General features: G+C 47.5%; 1 protein-coding gene across 7 annotated transcripts in view; it reads left to right on the top strand.

Moving 5' to 3' along the window:
* Window positions 1-21,376, top strand: part of DPF3 (double PHD fingers 3) — a 259,291-nt gene that overhangs the window by 164,693 nt on the left and 73,222 nt on the right. For all 7 annotated transcript variants that reach the window (XM_077909873.1, XM_077909871.1, XM_077909872.1 and 4 more), the window contains one exon: window positions 11,314-11,451. In XM_077909873.1, the coding sequence (XP_077765999.1) occupies window positions 11,314-11,451 (138 nt within the window). The remainder of the gene's footprint in view (window positions 1-11,313; window positions 11,452-21,376) is intronic.

Below are 21,376 nucleotides of genomic sequence, written 5' to 3'. Positions count from 1 at the left end.
ACAGATAAGGAAACTGGGGAGAAGAGGGGTTAATTAACTTTCCTGAGGTCACACAGTGGATAAATGGCAGAGCCAGGATTTGATCCCAGTCAGCAATGTCTCTCTCCCTCCCCAGCAGTGTCTCCCTGCCTCCTCTGTCACTTGCCTCTTCCTGGAATCTGCCTTGCCTTGTACATACCTTTGTGTAGGCCACCTGTCACACTGGATGACAGCAATCTATCTGTTCTTCAGGCAGGACTGGGAGCCTTTGGAGAGTAGGGACTATGCTATATTCATCCTGCATCTCAGCCCTGGCACAGTGGCTGCTCCCAAAATGTTGATCAGTGTGGGATGCATATAACAGGACAGGAGAGAGACCAGCTTGGTCAGAGCAGAGCATTTGGGCAGGAAGATTGAGGGGTACAGAGTTTGACAGGATACTGGGAGTGCCAGGCTGATTTGCTTAGAGGTTGGCCTGCATCGTCAGTGGGGAACAGGATGATCCCAGACACATCTCTGGAAAGGTGTTTCAGGGCAGAGAGCCTGAAGCCTGATGGCTGAGAAGGAGATAGGAGAAGACATGAAGTCCGGATGGTGATGACAGCAGGGACAAAGTAGATGGAGCCAGTAAGAGAGACTTCTTCTTCTTCTTCTTTTTTTTTTAAGATTTTATTTATTTATTCATGAGAGACACAGAGACATAGGCAGAGGGAGAAGCAGACTCCATGTAGGGAGTCTGATCAAGGACTTGATCCCGATCATGCCCTGAGCCAGAGGCAGACGCTCAACCTCTGACCCACTCAGGTGTCCCCAGTAAGAGAGACTTCATGCAGAACCTGGCAGAGGACAGATAGGATGTGGGGTACAAGTGAGAGGGAGGAGGCAACAATGACTCTTGAAGTCTTGAGCTTAGGTCATGGAGAGACATGAGGGAGGCTTAACTGGGATATTCTAGAGGAGGAGGTAATTTTGGAGAACAATGGAACTTTGACATGGGAGTTTGTGGAAATAGCAGAACATCCAGGCAGGAATGTTTAACACATGCTAATTAATAATGGACACTTGGTTCCCCAAAGGAAGTGAGGGACTTATACCCATACTGTAGGTAGATGGGGGCCTATCTTATGGGAAGGCCGTGAGATGTATCGGATAGGTTGAGACAAATAAAGCCCGATCTGCATCTGAGGTGCGTTATGGCAGATAGTCATCTGGAGATCCTGAGGGAGAGCACACTGGTCAGATTTCCAAATCTGGGGGCTGCCATACTTTATGGTAATATGTCTAATTTTTTTTTTTTTTACCTATCTTTGTTTATTTTCCCCAGAAATGTTGACATTTATATTTATTATTTAAATATATGATTAAAAAAAGAATTATATTTTGCCCTTTAAGTAGATTAAGGACATGCTAGAATAAGAAATGAAGATACGGTCTCCATAAAGGCACCAGAAGATGGTTCTTGAATTAGAAGCCCAGGGTTTGAATCTTTGCTATATCACTTCCTGGCTGTGACCTTAGGCAAATCCCAAAACCTCTCTGAGCTTTGCTTTCTTTTTCTATCAAGTGAGGACAATAAGATTAACCTTAGAGGGTTTCCAAGAGGGTTAAATAAGACCTGAGCAAAAAAAAAAAAAAAAAATAAGACCTGAGCAAAACAATTAGCCCACTGTCTGGTTCATAGTTGTGCTCAATAAATATTTAATTTCTTTTTTTTTTAATTTTTATTTATTTGTGATAGTCACACAGAGAGAGAGAGAGGCAGAGACACAGGCAGAGGTGAGAAGCAGGCTCCATGCACCGGGAGCCCGACGTGGGATTCGATCCCGGGTCTCCAGGATCGCGCCCTGGGCCAAAGGCAGGCGCCAAACCGCTGCACCACCCAGGGATCCCAATATTTAATTTCTTTATGCCAAGTCAGGAAAGGGTACATATTTCACACCGACCTTGGGTCCCCAGTTCTGTGCACTGGCCACTAGAGTTGTCAGGAACCAGAGAAGCTAGCAAGCATACAGAATGTTGAAGCACACTGAATGTCTGTTGTGTGCCAGTCACCACACTAAGAACTTTACAAGGATGAGCTCATTCAGTTCTCATTACACCCATATGAGATATGAACTATTATCATCCCCATTTTCCAGACAAGGAAACCGAGGTTTAGAGAAGTTGAGCAACTTGCCCAAGGTCACACAGCCAATTAGCTGACCCAAGAAAGGATATCCCGGAGTTTGCCAGAGTTCTGTTACCATGCTTCTCAGCAGGGCAGGAAAGAATCCCACTAACACATTTAATGCTTTGGTTTTGGGAGTTTCTGCGTTCTCGGCTGGGGATCCGAAATCAGGTTATATAGTATTTAGAAATGAAAGGCTTGTTGCTTATCTCTGTTCTTTCTGTTTTTTAAAAACCGGAGTCATATCCATACATAGTGAATTCCTAAAATAAACAGAATGCCCTCCCTCAGTGAAGACACGGGACTTGCGGATCACTGGCATTTGATAGATCCTGTCTCTGGGCTCATTCCTAATACATGGGTCAGTGCCAGGCCCCAAGGAATGTAGCTTTGAAAAATCAGGATGTTACATCCCACCCTTATTCCATCCCCTTGTGCTTCTATCCGGAAGAATTCAGTTTAAAATAAGCAAGTGTGGCCTGGAAGAAGAAATGAAGCCACAGGAAGGCAGCTGCAGACCCAGCTTTGAGGGGGGTGGGGGAGGGGAGAGGGGGTGTAGGCAGCCCCGGGTGGATCCTAAGGCTGGGAGCCTACATTGGTTTTCTATCAGAGTTAAGGCACTAATTGCGTCAGGAGGCATGCAGGCCTTGCAGAGCCCAGAGAAAACAGAGTATTGTGAAGTGCTAGAAACAAAGGACTTTGAGATCATCTGATTCAACTGTCCTATTTTACAGAGGGTGAAGCCAAGGCCCAAAAATGTATGGGTTTTGTTCAAGGGCGCATAGCTGGTTAGTAGGAGAATGAGGGCCAGAGCCTGGGTCTCCCGAAGGCCACCCATGCTAGTGGCCCCCAGGCTTCCAGGTGGGGAGGAGAAGCCCACTTAGACTTGCCCAAGAAGAGCTTCCTGGTGCCTGTACATTGCAGGTACCAGGGCTATTTTTTATCATTTGAGCTCAGTGGAGCTGTCATTGGCTCTTTGTGTAGGGCCTGGGTCTTTAAAATAGTCATAGGGATTAATACTCCACCATGAGTGTGCAAGTCTGACCTGGTGGCTTTTTGAAGTATCCCCTGAGTTTTATCCCAATATGAGTCATGGCAGGGCTTTTCTCACTTGGGGCTTCTCCCTACTGGGGTAGGGGGTTGGTTGTAGGCATTTATCCATACCCCAGATGGTTCTGCTGAAGTCAGGAAGGTGTGGGGAGCCTCAGATGTCTATGACCCAGTCTAGTAGGGTATGATTCCCTTGTCAAAATAGCCTCCTTTTGTATTTGTCATGGGCCCACTGGCGTATAGGATTCTACTCAGAAGGACCCAAGGGAAAAGAACTGGGTGACAGAATGATTGAGGTGCAGGCGGGATAGAAGTGCTGACAAGAGAGAGGGGGAGCCCTTCCATCTCGGGTGCCCAGTGGCAGGGGAGGACACGTGCCTCCTAGGACGGGGGTGGGAGGGTGGGTAGCACCTGCATCAGCTCGCTGCCCAAGCAGGGCCTGCAGGGCACCAATCCCCATCTTCCTCTTCCCACCCTCTGTTCTCCTGTCCATGCCTCCCTCTGGCCAAATGCCACGAGAAGCAGAGGGCAAGGGGCCGTAGAGGTCAGCCCCAGGCACCGCGAGGGGTGCTGGATGGAGCATAACTCATCTTGCAGCCCTGTGCTTCAAAGTCGGGCAGACTCGACTTCCAGTCCCGCCTCTGCCGTTTCGGGAGCGGCTTCAGTGCCCTCAGCCTCAGTTTCCTCATCTGTAAAGTGGGGGTGATAATCCTTTATCCCGTGAGCTACCGTGGGGTTCAGTGTAGGACGATGTGCCTGCCTCACCGCCTGTAAGCCTGACGCTTTGGAGGCCCCGGCAGGCGACAGGCAGGGCTGGGTGGACTTTACAGAGGACGCGAGGCGGCCGAGAGAGGAAGGTGGCATCCTCGGGTTGTATGAAAGTGCCGCGGGGCAGAACTGGGAACGAGACGCGGCCCGGTGACTCCCAAGGCCCGGGCTTTGTCTCTTGGACGCTCATCCCGTAATTGCTTCTGTCTCTGGGAAACCACTGGCTCAGATACCCACTGCGTGCTCCAAGTCGGGCTGATGAAAATGTGCCAGAGTCATTAAGTTATCAGTGGGGAAGGCGGCCGCTTCTCCCCTGCAGGAAGGATTCCGCTGTCTGCTGCAGGCGGCTTTGTTCGCACCAACTGCCCCGATTCCCTCCAGCCGCCTCCACCGCGGCCCCCTCCCCCAGATAAGGAGGAGCGAGGAGCGGGGGTGGGGGCCCGGGGGGCCGTAAATATCTGGGGCAACACTGAAGGTATTCATAACTCCAGACAGGAGGTGCTACCTGGAGAATCCGCTCTGGGTTGGGAAGTGGGCAAGCAGGATTTCTGCAGCTTGACAGATGGATCCGCCCCAGGGGAAGGAGAGAGAGGAAGGCAAGCTGGACCTTCCCTACTGTCACAGCCGGTCCCCTCTGAGCGCCGTGCCAGGAACACAAATCCAGGTGCCTGCTTGCCAAGGTGAAAGGAAGGGCCTTAGGCTGTGCCCGTGCAGGGTCGACCGGTCCCCATGGGGGATGGCTTCAGAGGGACACAACGATGCAAAGGAGTGGGCCCCGGGGAAAGGAGACCGGGATGGGAGGATGGGGTCCTGGCCCTCTGAACGCTTCAGCAGTCTTGGGGCTCTGTCTCATTCCACACGACAGATAATTCCAGAGTGAGGTTGCTGACGTGATAAAGGGAGAGCAGATGGTTCTAAGACTTTATTTTCAGAGTGTACTTTCCCCACCCTCTTTTCCTTGCAACTCCATCACCCCCGACTGCAGAGGAGAAATGACTAGATACCCCCCACCACACACATGCCGCTTTAGGGTTTATTCCCTAAAGGGAATTCCACCAAGGTGGCGGTGGTGCTGATAACAGCCCACGAAGGCTGCCAGGAGCCAGGCACCGTGTTAAATGTGTTCTTTCATGGGACCTCTCAACGTGAGGCAGATGTGCCGTTGTGATCACCCTCATTTTCCACGGAGGATGCGGAGGCACAGAGAGGGCCAGCAACTCAGCCCAGATCACACCGGCAGTTGGTAGCGGACTAGGCCACTAGGGTGGGATTCGAACCCATGCAGTTGAGATCCAGCCTGCCCACTTCGCCACCACAGAGAAACTGCCTCTCTGAAGGCAGGGCCCACCCAGAAGCAGGGCCAGAGCAGCGAGTGGCACTGAAATGACTGTGGCTGCCTGGTTAACTGCTCTGGCCGGACTTCCAGGCTTGCCTCAGGGGGGCATTTTACTCCCAACTCGGGGCTGCTTGGGTCCCGTGTTCCTCATGGCAGCTCCTGTATCGTCAGGGCCATCGGGTGGTTTCTTTGCAGGAACTTAGCCCCTGATCGCTGACCCCCATCCCAGCAGGTTTCCAGGGGCAGATACACAATTTACAGGGCCCAGGGCAAAATGAAAACGAGGGGCCCTTTGTTCGATGTGTATTAAGAATTTCAAGATGGTGACAGCAAAGCATTAAACCAAGTGTGGGGCCCTTCTGAGCACGGACCCTGTCTGAATGCACAGGTCACATGGCCATGAAGCTGGTCCATCAGCGTTCGGAGCAGCAGGGAGATATAATTAAATAGTGCTGGGTTTTCCTTTTCTTCCAATCCAGTCAGAGTAGGATTTCCAAGGCATTTCTTTCCATCAAAATGTAGCAGTCTGATCCAGATACAATTCCACCAAGATAAATCTTAGAAATCTTTTGTCCGTAGGATGAAGTCATTCAAAGGCCTGGTACTTGGGTTCGAAGCTTCGTTTTGGGGTCAGGCATCTTGCCGTATTATCTCCAATCTCTTCTAACCCTGCCTTTTAAACTCTCCTCCCTCCTGCCTCCTCCCCTTGAGCCTGTGAGCTCTTGCCAGGCTGTGCCCTGTTAAAGAACGAGCCCCATCAGCCTCCCTGACCCACAGTCCCGTCAGCCCCCCAGCCTCAGTGATGGGGCCATGCTGGAAGGAGTGGCCAGTCAGCCCTGTCACCACTTCCTCATTTCCAGGAGCATCCCTGGGCCTCTGACGTCTTGTCTCATCCTCTGTGAGGTTGTGGGTTCCCTTCTCACTAAGGTGGCCTCCTGGTTGTCAAACCAGTGTCTCTTTTCAGCCTCTGTCTCTCAGGCATCTGACATTCTTGTGGCTCTGCTGGCTGCTCATCTGTAAAATGGGCACTTGGGTTACCGTGAGCAAATTACTTGAAGCGCTAGAATAAGCCTGGCACACAGTATACACAGTTATCAGCTATCAGAAGTGGCTGTGACTGGTGGTATCCTTGGTCCTGTCACCTGGAAACTCTACCTCTTTAAAAAAAAAAATCCAGTGTAATTTACATTCCAGTATAATTTATATACTTTTATATTGGTTCCAGGTGTACAATGTAGTGAGTCAACAATTCTATGTATTACACGGTGCTCATCATGATCAGTGTCCTCTTGATCCCCATCCCTCCACCCACCGCCCCTCTGGTAACCATCAATTTGTTCTCTATGTCTGAGTCTGTTTTTTTGGTCTCTTTTAAAACGTGTTCTTTCTGTTTTGTTTCTTAAATTCCACATATGAGTGAAATCGTATGGTATTTGTTTTTCTCTGACTGACTTATTTCATTTATTATACCCTCTGAATCCATCCATGTTTGCAAATGACAAGGTTTCATTCATTTTTATGGCTGAGTAATATTCTGGTGTATATATACGCCACATCTTCTTTATCCATTCATCTATCGATGGACACTTGGAAATCCTACCTCTTTGGCTTATGTTGCTCATTTCTGGGTGAGTCTTTCTTGACAAACTTAAAACAAACAAACACACCAGAGCAGTTTCTCTTTTTCTACCAGATTCTTAAGATCCTGATGTTTTCTGAGTTCTATCCTCCATCCACACCTTTCTTCTCTCCCTAATCTCTCCTCCTCTCCATATCCCTAACTCCCACTGCCACCCTGCCAACCTTCCACATCACCTGTCTTTTCTAAGCACAGGGTATTCATGGCAACCCCAGACTGAACTCATTCTCTTCCTTCTTTCAATCTAGTTTTCCTCTTTGGCTCTCAACCTATTGCCCCATAGGAAGCTGGGTGTTTTTGTTGCTTCCCTTAACTGGTATCGAGTGCCAGCTATGACCTGCCCCGTGCTGGTCGCTGGGGATGCAGCAGTGTGCACACACAGGGCTTGCCATGCTTGCTGCCAGTGGGAGGCACATATATTGATCCATGATGTATCCTCAGAAGGTGACAAACTGGGGCCCTAATTTCGATTGGGAAGACTTTCCTGGGAAAGGACATTTGAACTGAGATCTGAAGAATGATGAAGCCTTAATTAGGCAAACTGGGGCTGGGGACCATTGTGGGCAAAGGTCAGAGCTTGTGCAAAAGCTTTGTTTTAGAAAGAAAAATGTTTAAGGAGTGGAAAGGCAATGGGCAGAAGGGCATAGAAGGTGGTGGAATGTGGTGTTGGGTGAGGCTGGGGAGCGGGACAGGGGCTGAATGGTGCATGGCCAGGAAGGTCCAGTCACTGTCAATCTTTCTAGGCTCCTCCTTGCTGCTTATGCCCACCCCTTTCCACCGATTCTTTCTCTTTAACCCCTCTCCCATCCCGAGATTCTCATTGTTCACATATAGGAAATTAAAACATCCTCTTGCCACCTTCAAATTCATCTTTTGCATTATAGTCTTAAGTGGAATTTCTAAAATGTAAGTCTGAATAAGTCAGTCGTCAGGCTCCAATCCTCCCCTGGCTCCCCATTTTCAGGACAAAGTCCTGCCCTGCTTCCTTGCTTATTAGCTCCCTCACGTCCCACTCCTGCCCGCAGTTCCCCAAAGTTGGCCCAGAATTTGCTCTGGTGCCTGGATGCATTTGCCTCCTTTGTCTATCTAGTGATGTTCTGCTACCTTGCAAGCCACAGCTCACCCACCTCCTCCAGGAAGCCCTCCCTCCATACTCAAGCTGATGTGCCGTTCCCTCCTCTTTCCTGGATGCATGTGCACACTGGTGCATTTGTTCTGTTTCCCTCTTTGCTTGTTGACTTGTACGTCTTCTCTACAAGACTGAGCTCCTGGAGGGAGGGCACTGGGGCTCCTTTATCTTTGTTCACAAGGCTGGGCACATATGAGATGTTTAATACACGTTTTCTTGTGGTGATGAAGGAATACCATGGTATAAGCAGGTGGTGAGAAATGAAGCTCCATCAGGAGAGCTCTGTGTATAGAAATGATAGTTAAGAGGTCTGGTTTCTATGACCTCCATGTACTCTCTGCTTCTGTTTCCCCTAATGACCAGGCACCAGTCTCACTGTCCCTACCTGCCACTTCCATCCATCCCAAAGGGCAGGTGCACCAGGGTGGGCAGAGTCAAGCCTAAATATATTCATTCTTCCCGTGGAGTGGTTCTTAGACTATAGTGTGCACCAGCATCACCTCGAGGGCTTGTTAAAACAGAGATTTCTGGCCCCATCCCCAGAGTTTCTAATTCAGTCGATCTGAGGTGAGCCTGAGAATGTGCATCCGTAACAACTTCCAGGTGATGTTGAGGGTGCTGGTCTGGGGACTACTCTTCAAGAATCTCTCTTCTAGCAAAAGGGTTTGCTCTAAAAATAATTATCCTCTATGGTGTTGGGGAAGGAGACACGGGAAGCTTTTTGCTGGTTTGGTTTTGTAGGTTTAAAGACCTATTAGTATGAGATTAATGTGGATAGATGGATCAGATTCTACACACTTCCCTCCTCCCCCATCTTCTGGCTTTCCCACAAAGTATTTCCACGTTCAATTCATAAGCTATTCGATGAATATGTTCTGAAGGTGTAATATGTGAGTTGCAACATAAGGGGTGTTGTTGTTATTAAGATAAATTGGTATGAAACCATCCTTAAGAGAAGTCCTCCAGTACAGACATAACTATAATTCAAGGAGCTCAAAGAAGAAATGCCTGCTTGGATGGGTCGTGATTCCCTGATGAGTGGAATTGTCCTAGGCATCTAGTATTAGTGGGAATAAAAGAATTTAATAAGTAAGACCACATGACTATTAAGATAGTGGAATTCTGTGATTAAGGAAGACAGTGGTAATTGACGTAACAAAATGGCACAAATGGAATCTGTGGAGTTTATAGTAGTAGGGAGGTCTCCAGAGTCCCCTGAGGCCTCCTCATGGAAATTCTGATATTATTATCCTTATTTTTAATAAACATTTATTCCTCACCAGTATGCTTGGCTACTAAGTGGATTTATATCCCGTGACCCCATAATTTGCTGTTTATTGACCTCAGATCATTGAAAAGGTTAAATAGAAGAAGCCACAAGCAGGCCCAGAGTGCACCTCAGGGGCCTCTTTAGGTCCCATTTCCCGAGTCAAATGGAATTGAGATGTGTAGTGCCATTTTATTTTTTTGAAATAGTTACAGCATAGAGAGAGAGAGAGAGAGAGAGAGAAAGAGAATGTAAGTAGCCAATTGTAGGACTTGAATTGATAGTCACTAGGTCACCAATGTGAATTTCAGACCCTCATCTTATTAAGAAAGCCCAACCAATTGCTAAATTCCATTGTTTGAGGCCAGAATCAAAGCCCTCTCTTTCGGGGGGCGGGGGGCAGGATCTAAGGTGTGGCAGGCTAAGCTGAAGCCCCTTGCCCCTCGCCCCTCATTTATCGAGCATCTGTTATGTGCTGGGTACTGAGTGAGATATTTTAGAAATATTATCTGTAATCCTTCAAGGTAAGTAGTACTACCATCATTTTAGATAAGAAAAAAGGCACAGAAAGACTGTATTTTGTCCAGTTTCACACAGCAAAACTCAGTTCATTTTTGGAAGTCAGCATAACCATAAAATCGAAACATGGTAAAAGATAGGTCAAAAATTCTAGATTTATCTCAAGTGTGAGTATAGATCCAAAATGTAAGATTAGAAAGTAGAATGCAGCAGTTTATCAGGTGGATAATACACTCTCACCAAATGGAGAGCATTCTAGGAATATAAGAATGGTTCAATAAGAAGAAACATTAGAAAATCAACATAATTCACCATATCAACAAACTGAAGGAGAGTCATATACTAGTAGATGCTCAAAGGCTTATAAGATTCTCCTGTAATAAAACTCTAACCCAGGGATAAGAGGAACTACTTCAATTTGATAAAAGCTAAAAATTAGCCACATGGATCATTCTAAACAGTGCCACTAAATCCAACTTCATTAAAAGTGAGGGTGATCTGGTCTTAAGCCATTTAGGTGGATTTCTGCTTCTCAGGTACTGGTCAGCCAACCAATGGAACTGCTTCTTTTTCTTCTTCTGTGCCCCACAGAACCATGTTTATGTTTCTTAGTGCTCTCATCTCATACCCTCCAAGTGAGAGGTTGTGCTTGTGAGGACACATTCCTAGATTTTGGGTATAGGAGGCTAGGATATGGGAGGCTCCCTGGGGCATTAAGGACTTAAGCTCTTGGTTGCCACAACTACCAATGATGGCTTGGCTTCATGGTTTTTATGGCAGGAGTGGAATGTGTTTTTCTGGCACAAAAGCACTGCGTGATACAACCAAAATATTATCTGTATAAAGCTTTTGCACTTTATACGGAGTTAACCACAGCCCGGTGGAAGGAGCATTGCATGGAATCCAGGAGACCTGGGTTCTAGTGGCTCTGCCACAACTAGCTGTGTGTTCCTTAGGCTTTCTGGGCCTCACTTGCCTCATCTGTGCTGTGGTATGTTGGACTGGATGGACTACCAGGGCTCTTTGACCTCAAAGTTACAATAATCATCACCCCTACTGCGTGCCTGGCACTGTTATAAGTGTTCTGCATAGAGATTAACTCATTCCAACAACTCTATGAGTAAAATACTATTATTATTCCCATGTGTCCTCTGAAGAAACTGAGGCACAGAGAGGATAAGTGACTTGCCCAGGGTATCACAGATAGGAAATGATGAAGCTCTTACACAGTTCAGCTTCCATCCTTTATTTTTCTGGTTTTTCTTTTTTGGGCCAGTATTGTTACTGTGGTGTTGATTCTGTCCAGTGGGATTAGGGTTATTCAGGGGGTGAGACATTTTTTAAGGGAAACCCAGATCTGGGATAGATGGATGGGAGTCACTGCCTGGGAGAATGATGGCAGTTAACTGCAGAGGTTGCTAATCGTTGCTTTTTTCCCCTCTTCTCTTTTCCTGTCTAGTCTGCGGCAAGCGCTACAAGAACCGGCCAGGACTTAGCTACCACTACGCTCACACTCACCTGGCCAGTGAGGAGGGAGATGAGGCTCAAGACCAGGAGACCCGCTCCCCGCCTAACCACAGAAATGAGAACCACAGACGTGAGTTCCCAGTTGTTGGGTTGGGGCAGTGGGTGCCCTTGAAGTGGGTGGGGCAGGGCCATAGAGTATTCTTTTCACCTCTGGCATCTTTGGTGACACCCATTGATTGGTTTCAATGTTCTGTGGTGACTTGGCTCTTTTAACCTAGCCCCAGCTGTCCTGTGGGTCATCTGAGCCCCGGGCTTAGACTGAGCTGGGCCAGGAGGCATATCCAGTCCTGTTCCCAGAGAAGGGAGGTGAGCGTTAAGATGGAAACATCCTTAACTGTCCATTGTCAAAGGCCAGACCTATTCTTCTTCCCTCAGTTCCAGAAGTTCCATTTACAGGTACTAACCTGACTTGGGCATAGCCCTTGCACATGTCGGTTTAGATGGACATTTCAAATGTTGCCTTGGCCACCAAGAGATGTAGAATATTCTTGATCTATTGCCTTGGCTGTTGTAGGGGTCATAATTTTGGTGTAAGGCTCTCCTGCCTTCAAAACACTGCCCTTGGGGATCCCTGGGTGGCACAGCGGTTTAGCGCCTGCCTTTGGCCCAGGGCGCGATCCTGGAGACCCGGGATCGAATCCCACGTCGGGCTCCCAGTGCATGGATCCTGCTTCTCCCTCTGCCTATGTCTCTGCCTCTCTCTCTCTCTCTCTCTCTCTCTCTGACTATCATAAATAAATAAAAATTAAACAAACAAACAAACAAACAAAAAACACTGCCCTTGAGCCTCCATGCTTTTCACTTAGCAAGCATGATCTGGGTGCACTTGTCAAAAACTCAAAATGGGGTGGCATGTTGGAGTTTAGAGCTTGCTTCATGATGTGGCTTCCTCTAAATCAGGCAAAGACTAATTGCAGATACCATTTATTTTTTATTTTGTTCACAGGATTTGGGGGTAGATGTTCATAGAGTGAGCAATGCAATGTAGTTAAAGGAATCAGACCTTTAAAAATATCCAGACTCTAGGATCTGAGGGTGACTCCTGTGCACTTTGGTCAATCAACTTAGTCAACAGATGTCCATCAGCCATTCCTCAAATGTTTGAAATCATTAACATACTTTGGCCAAGACCTTTCTTGGGATTAGCGTTGGTTTTGCCTAACCCCACGCTCCTTTCTTCATGTAACATTGCCTTCTGTATTAGTGTGCTGTGCTCAGGCTGCCATAACAAAATACCACAGACTGGGGGGCTTAAAGGACAGAAATTAATTTTCCTGCTCCTCTGGAGGCTGCAAATCCCAATCCAATGTGTCATCGGGGTTCTCTTAGAGACTTCTGTCCTTGACTTACAGTCTTCCGTTCTCTCACTGCCTCTTTACCTGGTGGTCTCTCTGTGTTCACTTACCCCTGTTCTCTCTATGTGTCCAAATTTCCTCTTAGAAGGCTACCAGTCAGATTGAATTAGGGCCCACTATACCTTAATCACCTCTTGAAAGGCCCTGTCCCCCAAGAGTCACATTCTGAGGCACTGGGGGCTGAGGTTTCAACATACACATTTTGGGAGGGAACCCAATTCAGCCCCTACACCTTCTTTAGTTCTTACTCACTTGAGGGGTTCAAACCTTTTGTGTGACAGACCCTCATTTTCTTACCTGCTATTGTCATCCAGACAGAACCTGAGAAGCAGGGCAGGAGTGTCTGACAGAGTTGCCCACCTCCCCTTGCCAGCTTCTTTCTGAGTCATGCTGAACTCTCTCTCTCTCCTCCTTGGGGAGAGACTCCCTTGGTTCAGTCTTTCAGAAAGGAAAATGTGTGTGTGTGTGTGTGTGGGGGCAGCCAGCATTTACACCTCCCTGTTTCTTCTCTTATCCCTTCTCTGATCTGAGTGGCCTAGGCATACCTATTGTCTCTCCCGGCAAGGAGGCCGAGAAAGATCTCTTTTGATTGGGGTTGCTATCTGGAAAGTATTTATTAGCCACGGTTGCTCTCTCTGAAGTATTTGTTAACTTGGTATTATTATCCCACTCCCCCCAGTGCTGGCTTATCTTCTTTACATCTCTTCTCAAATGTCAAGCCACTGGGTCCCCGCCTTGCGGTGCTTTACTCATGCAATAGGGTTTGGAATGCTTCTCTTTTGTCTGCGTCTCTTTTGTGTGTGTGCCCAGTGATGGCAACAACAGAGGTAAGTTCCTCCTGGTCCCTAGGTACACTGCAGTCCCGAAGAGGATCAAGGAAATCTCTTCCTTAGGCATCCCCACTGGCTCCCCTGTGCCCACACCTGCTGGCTGTTGACATCCAAGGTGGGCACTGGTGTATTTCTTTCTGTCCACCAGGATCTCCTCATGTGCTCTCGGGAGCCAGTGTTTTCTGTCTCCTGATATCTTCACCTTGAGGCCAGATGGCCCTGCTTAGCCTGGAAGTGGTGTCTCTCCTCCTCCTAGATGGAGATGTGTCCTCGGCCTGGCTGCATGTTCTCTACCCTTCCCCTCTCACCTACTGATGATAAACTGAGTTCTTCAAAAAAGCTCATCAGATGACCCATGACAAACTGAGTTCTTCAAAAAAGCTCATCGGATGACCCAAGGGTTTTAAGCTGCATAGAAAAGAATAGATGTCCCTGGGTTCATCTGGGGCCTCCTTACATGAGGAAAGTTCCAGAACTTTCACAAACACCTTTTAATAACATCTGCTGACAATGCCTCTGAGAACTCTGGGATTAACTCCAATTTTGCTAGCAAGGAGAGTGTGGCAGGAAGGCCCCCCGATCCACAGAAGCCATCCCTTCCCTCTTCCCCAGTTTCTCTGAACAAATCTAAGAGACAGCAGCTCTTCCCAGGTTCTCTGCACCACGCATGCCACCAATCTGTTTGCTGCTCCGAATGTCTGCTCTGTTCCCTCCCACATTCCCCTGGTGAACAGCCCCCCAACCATTTTCTCGTGAGCGCTAATTGCCAGCATCATTAATACCCAGTCATTAGCTGCTCCCACTGTTTGGGGTGGGGGTGGGCTCCCATCCATCCTGCCCCTAAATGCCACTGGGGCTGTGTGGTGAATTGAATGCGACAGCTCTGCAGCATCTAAGGTCCCAGCTTTGTGATCCTTCCTTGGCAAGGCTTTTGGGCATAAGGGCAGGGTTGGGGGGGGGGTAGGGGGGACAGGGGGAGGAGGGAGGCAGGAGAGCTGAATCCAAGAGGCTAATCTGCAGTCCCTCTAGGAAAAGTTCTGGACGCCAGCGAAGTGGGAATGCTGACTTCTCCCTCTTTAGCAGAGCTGCAGGGTGGCCCAGCTGCTTGTGAGCCCATGCAGGCCGGTGGGAAAAACAGCTCTACAGACTCAGGAGTTTTCTGTGGCGTGGGCATCTGCGCTTGCCTGCACCACCTGCAGCAGTAGAGACCTTTTGACTTTGGTCCGCCTGCTGTCCCTTGCCACACCCCCTGCCTGCGTCTCCAGCCAAGCGGCTGCTCACACCGGTGCCTGCCGCTGCTATGGGGCACAGCGGAGTGCTGGAGCCAGCACTGACCTCCCCTCGCCCCCAGCCCTGGCCGCCAGCTCAGCAATCGACTGCCCCTGCAGCCCATGTTTTCTCGCCTTTGTTCCTTTCCTAGCCGCTCATTTTCTCCTGAGTATACACTTCTTGTCTCTTCTGCAGATTTGTCCCCTTTCCTTCATGCCCTTGCCTCTCCGCCTCAACGCCTCAACGGTAGGCAGCCCTGGGATGCTTGGAGCTTGGGCACTCACCTTGGGAGATGGTACTTTCCTGATGGGGTCTTCCCCACCTAAGCCGCCACCCTTCCCCTCTCTGTATGAGGCTGGATTTTTCCTCCTTCTTGCATTTTTCTGACTACCTCTGTCTGCTTTCTACAAATGAAATCATCACGTATATGTACGTGTGTGTGTGCATGTGTGCGCGTGTACATGCAGGTGCACACACACATAGACCACATGTATATGAATAAAAGGAAGGAGGACTGGGGCGGGTGAAGCCTCTGCGTGGTGCCACTCAGAAGCATTCTCTCTCTCTCTTTCTCTTTTTGGTAAATATTTATTTCATTTTAAAATATTTTATTTATTTGAGAGAGAGAGAGAGAGCATGAGCACCAGCTGGGGGAGGGACAGAGGGAGAAGGAGAAGCAGACTCCCCGCTGAGCAGGGAGCCTGATATGGGGCTTGATCCCAGGACCCCAAGATCATGACCTGAGCCAAAGGCAGATGCTTATTTATTTATTTAGAGAGACCCCTATTTATTTATTTTAGATAGACAGAGAATATATTGAGACAGAGCCGGAAGAGGGGTGGAGGGTGAGGGAGAAGGAGGGGGAATCTCAAGGAGACTCCCCACTAAGCATGAAGCCGAACATGGGGTTCAATCCCATGACCCTGAGATCATGAACTGAGCCAAAATCAAGAGTCAGATACTTAACTGACTGAGCCCCCCAGGCACTCCACTCAGAAGCATTCTCTCGTGACTCCTGAAATGCCACCTTGGTAAACCATCCCAGTGGGGCCAGGATAGCAGAGAGAATTGGATTAACATTTGAAACCCTTTGACCCATGCCCATAATGTCAAAACTCTTCTTGAATTTCCTTTTATCTTCTATGCACAGTGGGAATCTACCAAAGATGATATTTTCAAGGTACTTTTATGAGATCCTGGACATGAATGGAAAAGCTGTGTAAATAGATTCAGTCTAATACATTCATCTGTCCATTCATCCATCTATCCATCCATCCATTGGTTTAGTATCTTGTGCCAAATGTTGCCTCAATCCCTGTCCCTGAGGAGCTCACAGGCTTGAAAGAGAGTGTGTAATGGAGTATGTCTAGACTAGGAAGGACAAAGAGCTCAAGGGCGCAGTACACTTTCTACCCCTTAGGGTAGTAGTGCTCCTGGTGTAGCAAAAGAATCACCTGAGAACTTGCTGGAAATGTAGATTTTTGACTTCACCAGACCTGAAACAGAGACTTTGAGGGCGGGGATGGCAATCTGTATTTTATAGGGCTTTCTGGTACATGCAAAGGCTTGAGAACCATTGCATTAGGGGATTTCCAAAGGCCTCACTGAGGAGGTGACATTCAAGTTAGCTCTGGAAGAATGAAGAGGAATTTCCCAGGAGGGAGAGGGCTTCCCAGGTAGAGGCAAAAGTGAGGAGGTAGAAATAGCACAATGCCCCAGACAAGTGATAGTGGTTGGGTCTGACAGTAGCACCGGAAGAATGTTGGGAAAGTGAGTGGGAGCCACTGTTGGAAGCACCTTCTATGCCAGGTCATGTAGCTGGCATCCTGTATGAAGAGGAGAGCCACAGTAGCTATTACTAGAAGGCAAGGACAGATGATTTATAGAGAAATTTATTTGACAAAATATTAATTGTTATATGGTATATCTCTTTTACCTAATAGCATAAATGAGTATAAAATGTTCTCTGTAACACACTAAAGCTCCTAAGAGGGAAGTGCTTTTTTAAAATATGGATCTATAAAATTTATTTCAAGTCTGTTTCTCAGGTATATGGAATGGAAGTTGGGTTGTCCTAGGTCCTGGGAGGTGTCAGTCTTCTGCATAGTGACAGTGTGCCTGGCACATAGCTGGGCTTTCAGTATCTGCCGAGAGAAGAAAAGACCCCACCCTAGTGTGCCTTTGGAGGGCATGTTGTACTCTGCAGAACTGGAAGAGGAGAGCTGAGTTGATTAAGGGTAATGTCGGCTGATTAGATAATCTGAAAATTAGTCTGATAATGTGCAAATTACCTAAAAGAAGCATATGATGTCATTGCTACACTGATGGGAAAGATCTAACAGACGTTCCTCTCCTGACATTCCTGTCCTCTAGCATATGGCCCGGGGGCAACGAGGAGAGCTTTAAGAGAAAGAGTGAAAATTGCCTTTGACACAAGCTTAAGGATTTCGGATCACTCTGAAGGTGTCTGAAAAACCATAAAGCGCACACAATCCACCACTTACCAACCTTGACGCAGGAAATTCAGGCTTTGTTCCGGGGGGGAGAGAGGAAAATTCAGATACAGGGCTCTGTCCAGAAAAGTGAGCTGCTACTCACCTCCTGAAGAGCAGATTTGGAAGCTCACAACAGGTGTTCTTCAGGTGAATTATTATTTAACTAAACAGTTTGCAAAGCAAGGGAAGAGAAACGTGAGGGGTTGCCCTGGCCTTGAGGATATACTTGGAGTTAATTTTTCAGACCTTTCAGCTGGGAGAATGGCAATGGAATTGGCCAGGCTAGAGTGTGAGTCATGACCCTGCCACTCAGCCATCTTGTGTCTGTGTGAATGTGGGTCAGTTACTCACACTTCTTTGCTCCTTTGTTGCCTCATCTGTAAGATGGAGAGAATAACTGTATTGACCTCATGGGGTTGTTGTGAGTCTTCAGCGAGATGATGTGGGTGTTTGGCACCATGCCTGCACATTGCGAATGTGGATATCCCATCTCTGTGCCATTCGGACCAACAGAGCATGTCTATGACCACAGATGGTTAATCTGAGTCAGGGCCCGTCTGTGGCTATGTGATACCAGGAAGCTAACTGCCTGTGGGGGTCTCATTGGCATCAGGCATAGCTATCAGAGCCCAGCCTGGCCCTGGCACATCCTTTACTAAACCTTAGATGTAGGACAGCAATCCTTCTGTACAATCTAAACATGAGTATTTATTGAGCATTTATTGTGCATGTGCTCACTTGTGGGACTAAGTATAATTGGGCCTCTAAAAAAGTCTAACATGTGGTCTTAGCCCTAGGACAGTTTCGGGTTTAATTGGGGAAATAAGATGGGTGCAGGAAACCCAGCAGGAGGAAGCTGTGGAGTAGAGTCGAAGCAGTATAGCTTCGCTGTATTTGCCGTCCTATTTCCCCAGGACGGGGCATCCACCCACCACTCGCCTTTCTGGGAGCCCCCTTTATTTCTCTCACATTTTGGGCCTAATTATCTAGAATGTTCTGGATTGAAGTATTGCATATCCTGAGTAATGACAATGATAGTAATACCTACTGACATTCCTTGAATGTGTCAGACACTGCGCTAGGCATGCCACATTTTTCGCTTTCATTCCTTGTAGCAGTCCTGTGAGTAAGGTAGGTGCTGTGTCCCCTGGAAGACACCAAGGTACATAGACTCCAACTTATGTGCTCGTGGACATGGAACGTGAATGTGAATTCTCCTGTCATGTGTCCCTTCTTGGGAAACTTCTTTAGGCCTCTGATTTTTTCTCCCTGCCTTTATCAGAAATAAAATTATTTTATAAAGGAGGAGAAAGAGGGGGAAGAAATGCCAGAAAGCCTACTAGGTGCCAGGTACTTCACATGCATCGTCTCATGTAAGGTTTATAGCCCACACGGCATGTGCTGTGACTCTCATTTTGCAGAGGAGGAGACTGAGGTTCAGAAAGTTTGCATCACTAACCCAAGTCACATGGTTACCAAGATTGGGAAGCTGACATGTGAATGTGCTTAAATTGGACACCATTCAATTAAGTCAGGACATTGGAACCTCAAGTGATGGATTCTAATCTCAAAGATGGGATCTTTTACTTGTAGTCCAATTGTGAAGTGCATCATAGCACACAGAGGCTTTTTGAAAGAAATGAACGTATTCATGGGCACTTATCTGGGACTGCCTAATAAAATACCATAGACCAGGTGGCTTAAACCATAGGGATTTATTTCTCACAGTCTTGGAGACTGGAAGTCCAATATAAAAGTGCTGATGTGTAGGTGTTTGGTGGGGATTCTCCTCTTGGGGTGGAGGTGGCCATCTTCTTTCTGTGTCCTCGCAGGGCTTTTCCTTGATATATCATGGTAGAGAGAAGCAAACTCTCTAGTGTCTCCTCTTCTTCTTCTTTTAAAGATTTTAATTATTTATTCATGAGAGACACAGAGAGAGAGGCAGAGACCTAGAGAGAGGGAGAAGCAGACTCCCTATGGGGAGCCTGATGTGGGACTTGATCCCAGGACCCCAGCATCATGGCCTGAGCCAAAGGCAGACACTTAACGACTGAGCCACCCAGGCATCCCTAGTGTCTCTTCTTATAAGGACCCTAATCCCGCCATCCTCATGACCTCATCTAAACCTAACCACCTCCAAATACCATCACATTGAGGGATAGGGTTTCAAATGTGTTTTTGGGGAGACACAATCCAGTCCATAGGAGGCACATCTAATCTTCAAAGCGAACTTTAGCTTTTTGTGGTGTTATGTGAACACCCCCATTACAAATATGGCCTGAGATTTTAATTCGTCAATGAGTCTTACTCTAGAAAAAAAGTCACACATCACTTAGTTCAATAATTTTCCTATATCTTTCTCTCATTTGTGTCTCGCTGTCTTTCCTATCCTAGCTCTTATATATATCTCTTTCTGACCTTGTTCTTGAAAAGCAATAATGCTGTGCCTAAAGTGAAAGTCCTAGGATTCATCCTTGCCTTTATTTTCCTTCACCACCTGTTATCAGCTTCTCCTCCAAAATGTATTCCAAATCTGTTTTCCTTTCTTCATCTCCTGGCCTCCACCAGCATCTGCTTGGGTCACTGCAACTTCTTTATTTGGTCTGTCAGCCTGTTTTTACTCTGTGGAGTAGCCAAAGGGGTCTTTTTATTTATTTTTATTAAAAACAATTTTTTTTTAAAGTAGGCTCCACACCCAGTGCAGAGCCCAATGCAGGGCTTGAACTCACAACCGTGAGATCAAGAACTGAGTGGAGATCAAGAGTTGGATGCTTACCCAACTGAGCCCCCCAGACCCCCCAGGTATTTTTAAAGTATAAAAGATTATACCATATTCCACTCTCAAAACTTATATCACACTTGAATATGATCCAAACTTCTCACCTTGAGGGCCTGCATTTTTCTCCTCAAAGTGTGATCAGCAGTTTCAACATCAGCTGGGACTCCAGTGACCCACTCATCCAGGTTTGCCCAGGACATTGCCAGTTGTAGACTGAAAGTCCTGTGCCCTGGGAACCCCTCAGCGCCAGGCAAACCTAGACGGTTGGCTACCCAGTGGGGGAGCTTGTAAGAAATGTGGAATCTTCAGCTCTAAGCCAGACCTACGAATCCTACTCTGAATTTTAGTGAGATGCCTAAATGGTTTCTTTGTGCAGCACTTGAATTTGAGAAGCCCTGAACTCCAGGGCCTGCTATCTATTCTGACTTGACTTCCCTCAGGTATGTGGTTTCTGTGCCCACGGTGGGTCAGAAGCAGGTAGGCCTGGGCTACACTGCCTAGGTTTAGAGCCCATGTAGCTGCTTACTAACATACGACGTTAGACAAACTATCTAGCTGCCTTGTGTCACGAGTATCACCTACGTAAAGTCAGAACATCTGCGCATCTATCTCATAGGGTTATGTGAAGATGAAGTAAGTCCATTCATTAACGGAAAATGTGTGTGATGCACATGTGGCATGAGAGCAGTGATTCTCAAGCTTGAGCGCGTTAGAATCACCTGTTTCTCAAAACAGAGACTGCTGGATCCTACCGCAGGATTTTGGATTCAGTAGGTCTGGTGTGAGGGGCCTAGAATTTGCATTTTTAACAAGTTCCCAGGTGAACCACTGCCTTAGAGAAATCCACCTTTTGGAGACCGATGTTCATTTTTTTTCTTTTTTTCTTTTGGATTCACCAAATTGGATAACTGGCTAGGGACCAGGTTGCACTGTTAAATCCAGGGGATAGACTTGGTTTTCACTCTTTTCTAAGGCTCGGTCCTACCATGGCAAACGTGTCTGTGGCTCCCAGCACCTGCTTCCTGGCTTGCTTTCTGGGTATGTCCCCTGTCTGGGCTCTCATCCCTGGGCTGGGCTGACTCTTCCGCTCTGTGATCTCTTGACGGTCCTCATCCTTAGGTCGGATACTAGAGGCACATCCTTTGCCTTTTCTTGAGTACTGCTTTTCAGTCTGGGAGACCTGGAAAATGCTGGTCCACGTGGGCTGCTGGGTTGACATAGCTGAGTCCGCTGGAGGTGGTGGCGAGGAGGGGTGGAGAGAGGCAAG

The sequence above is a fragment of the Canis aureus genome, chromosome 9 (genome assembly GCF_053574225.1).
Source record: "Canis aureus isolate CA01 chromosome 9, VMU_Caureus_v.1.0, whole genome shotgun sequence".
NCBI classification, from domain to species: Eukaryota; Metazoa; Chordata; class Mammalia; order Carnivora; family Canidae; genus Canis; species Canis aureus.
Note: the sequence above shows the minus strand (reverse complement) of the source record. Positions and strands in the feature narration are given on the sequence as shown.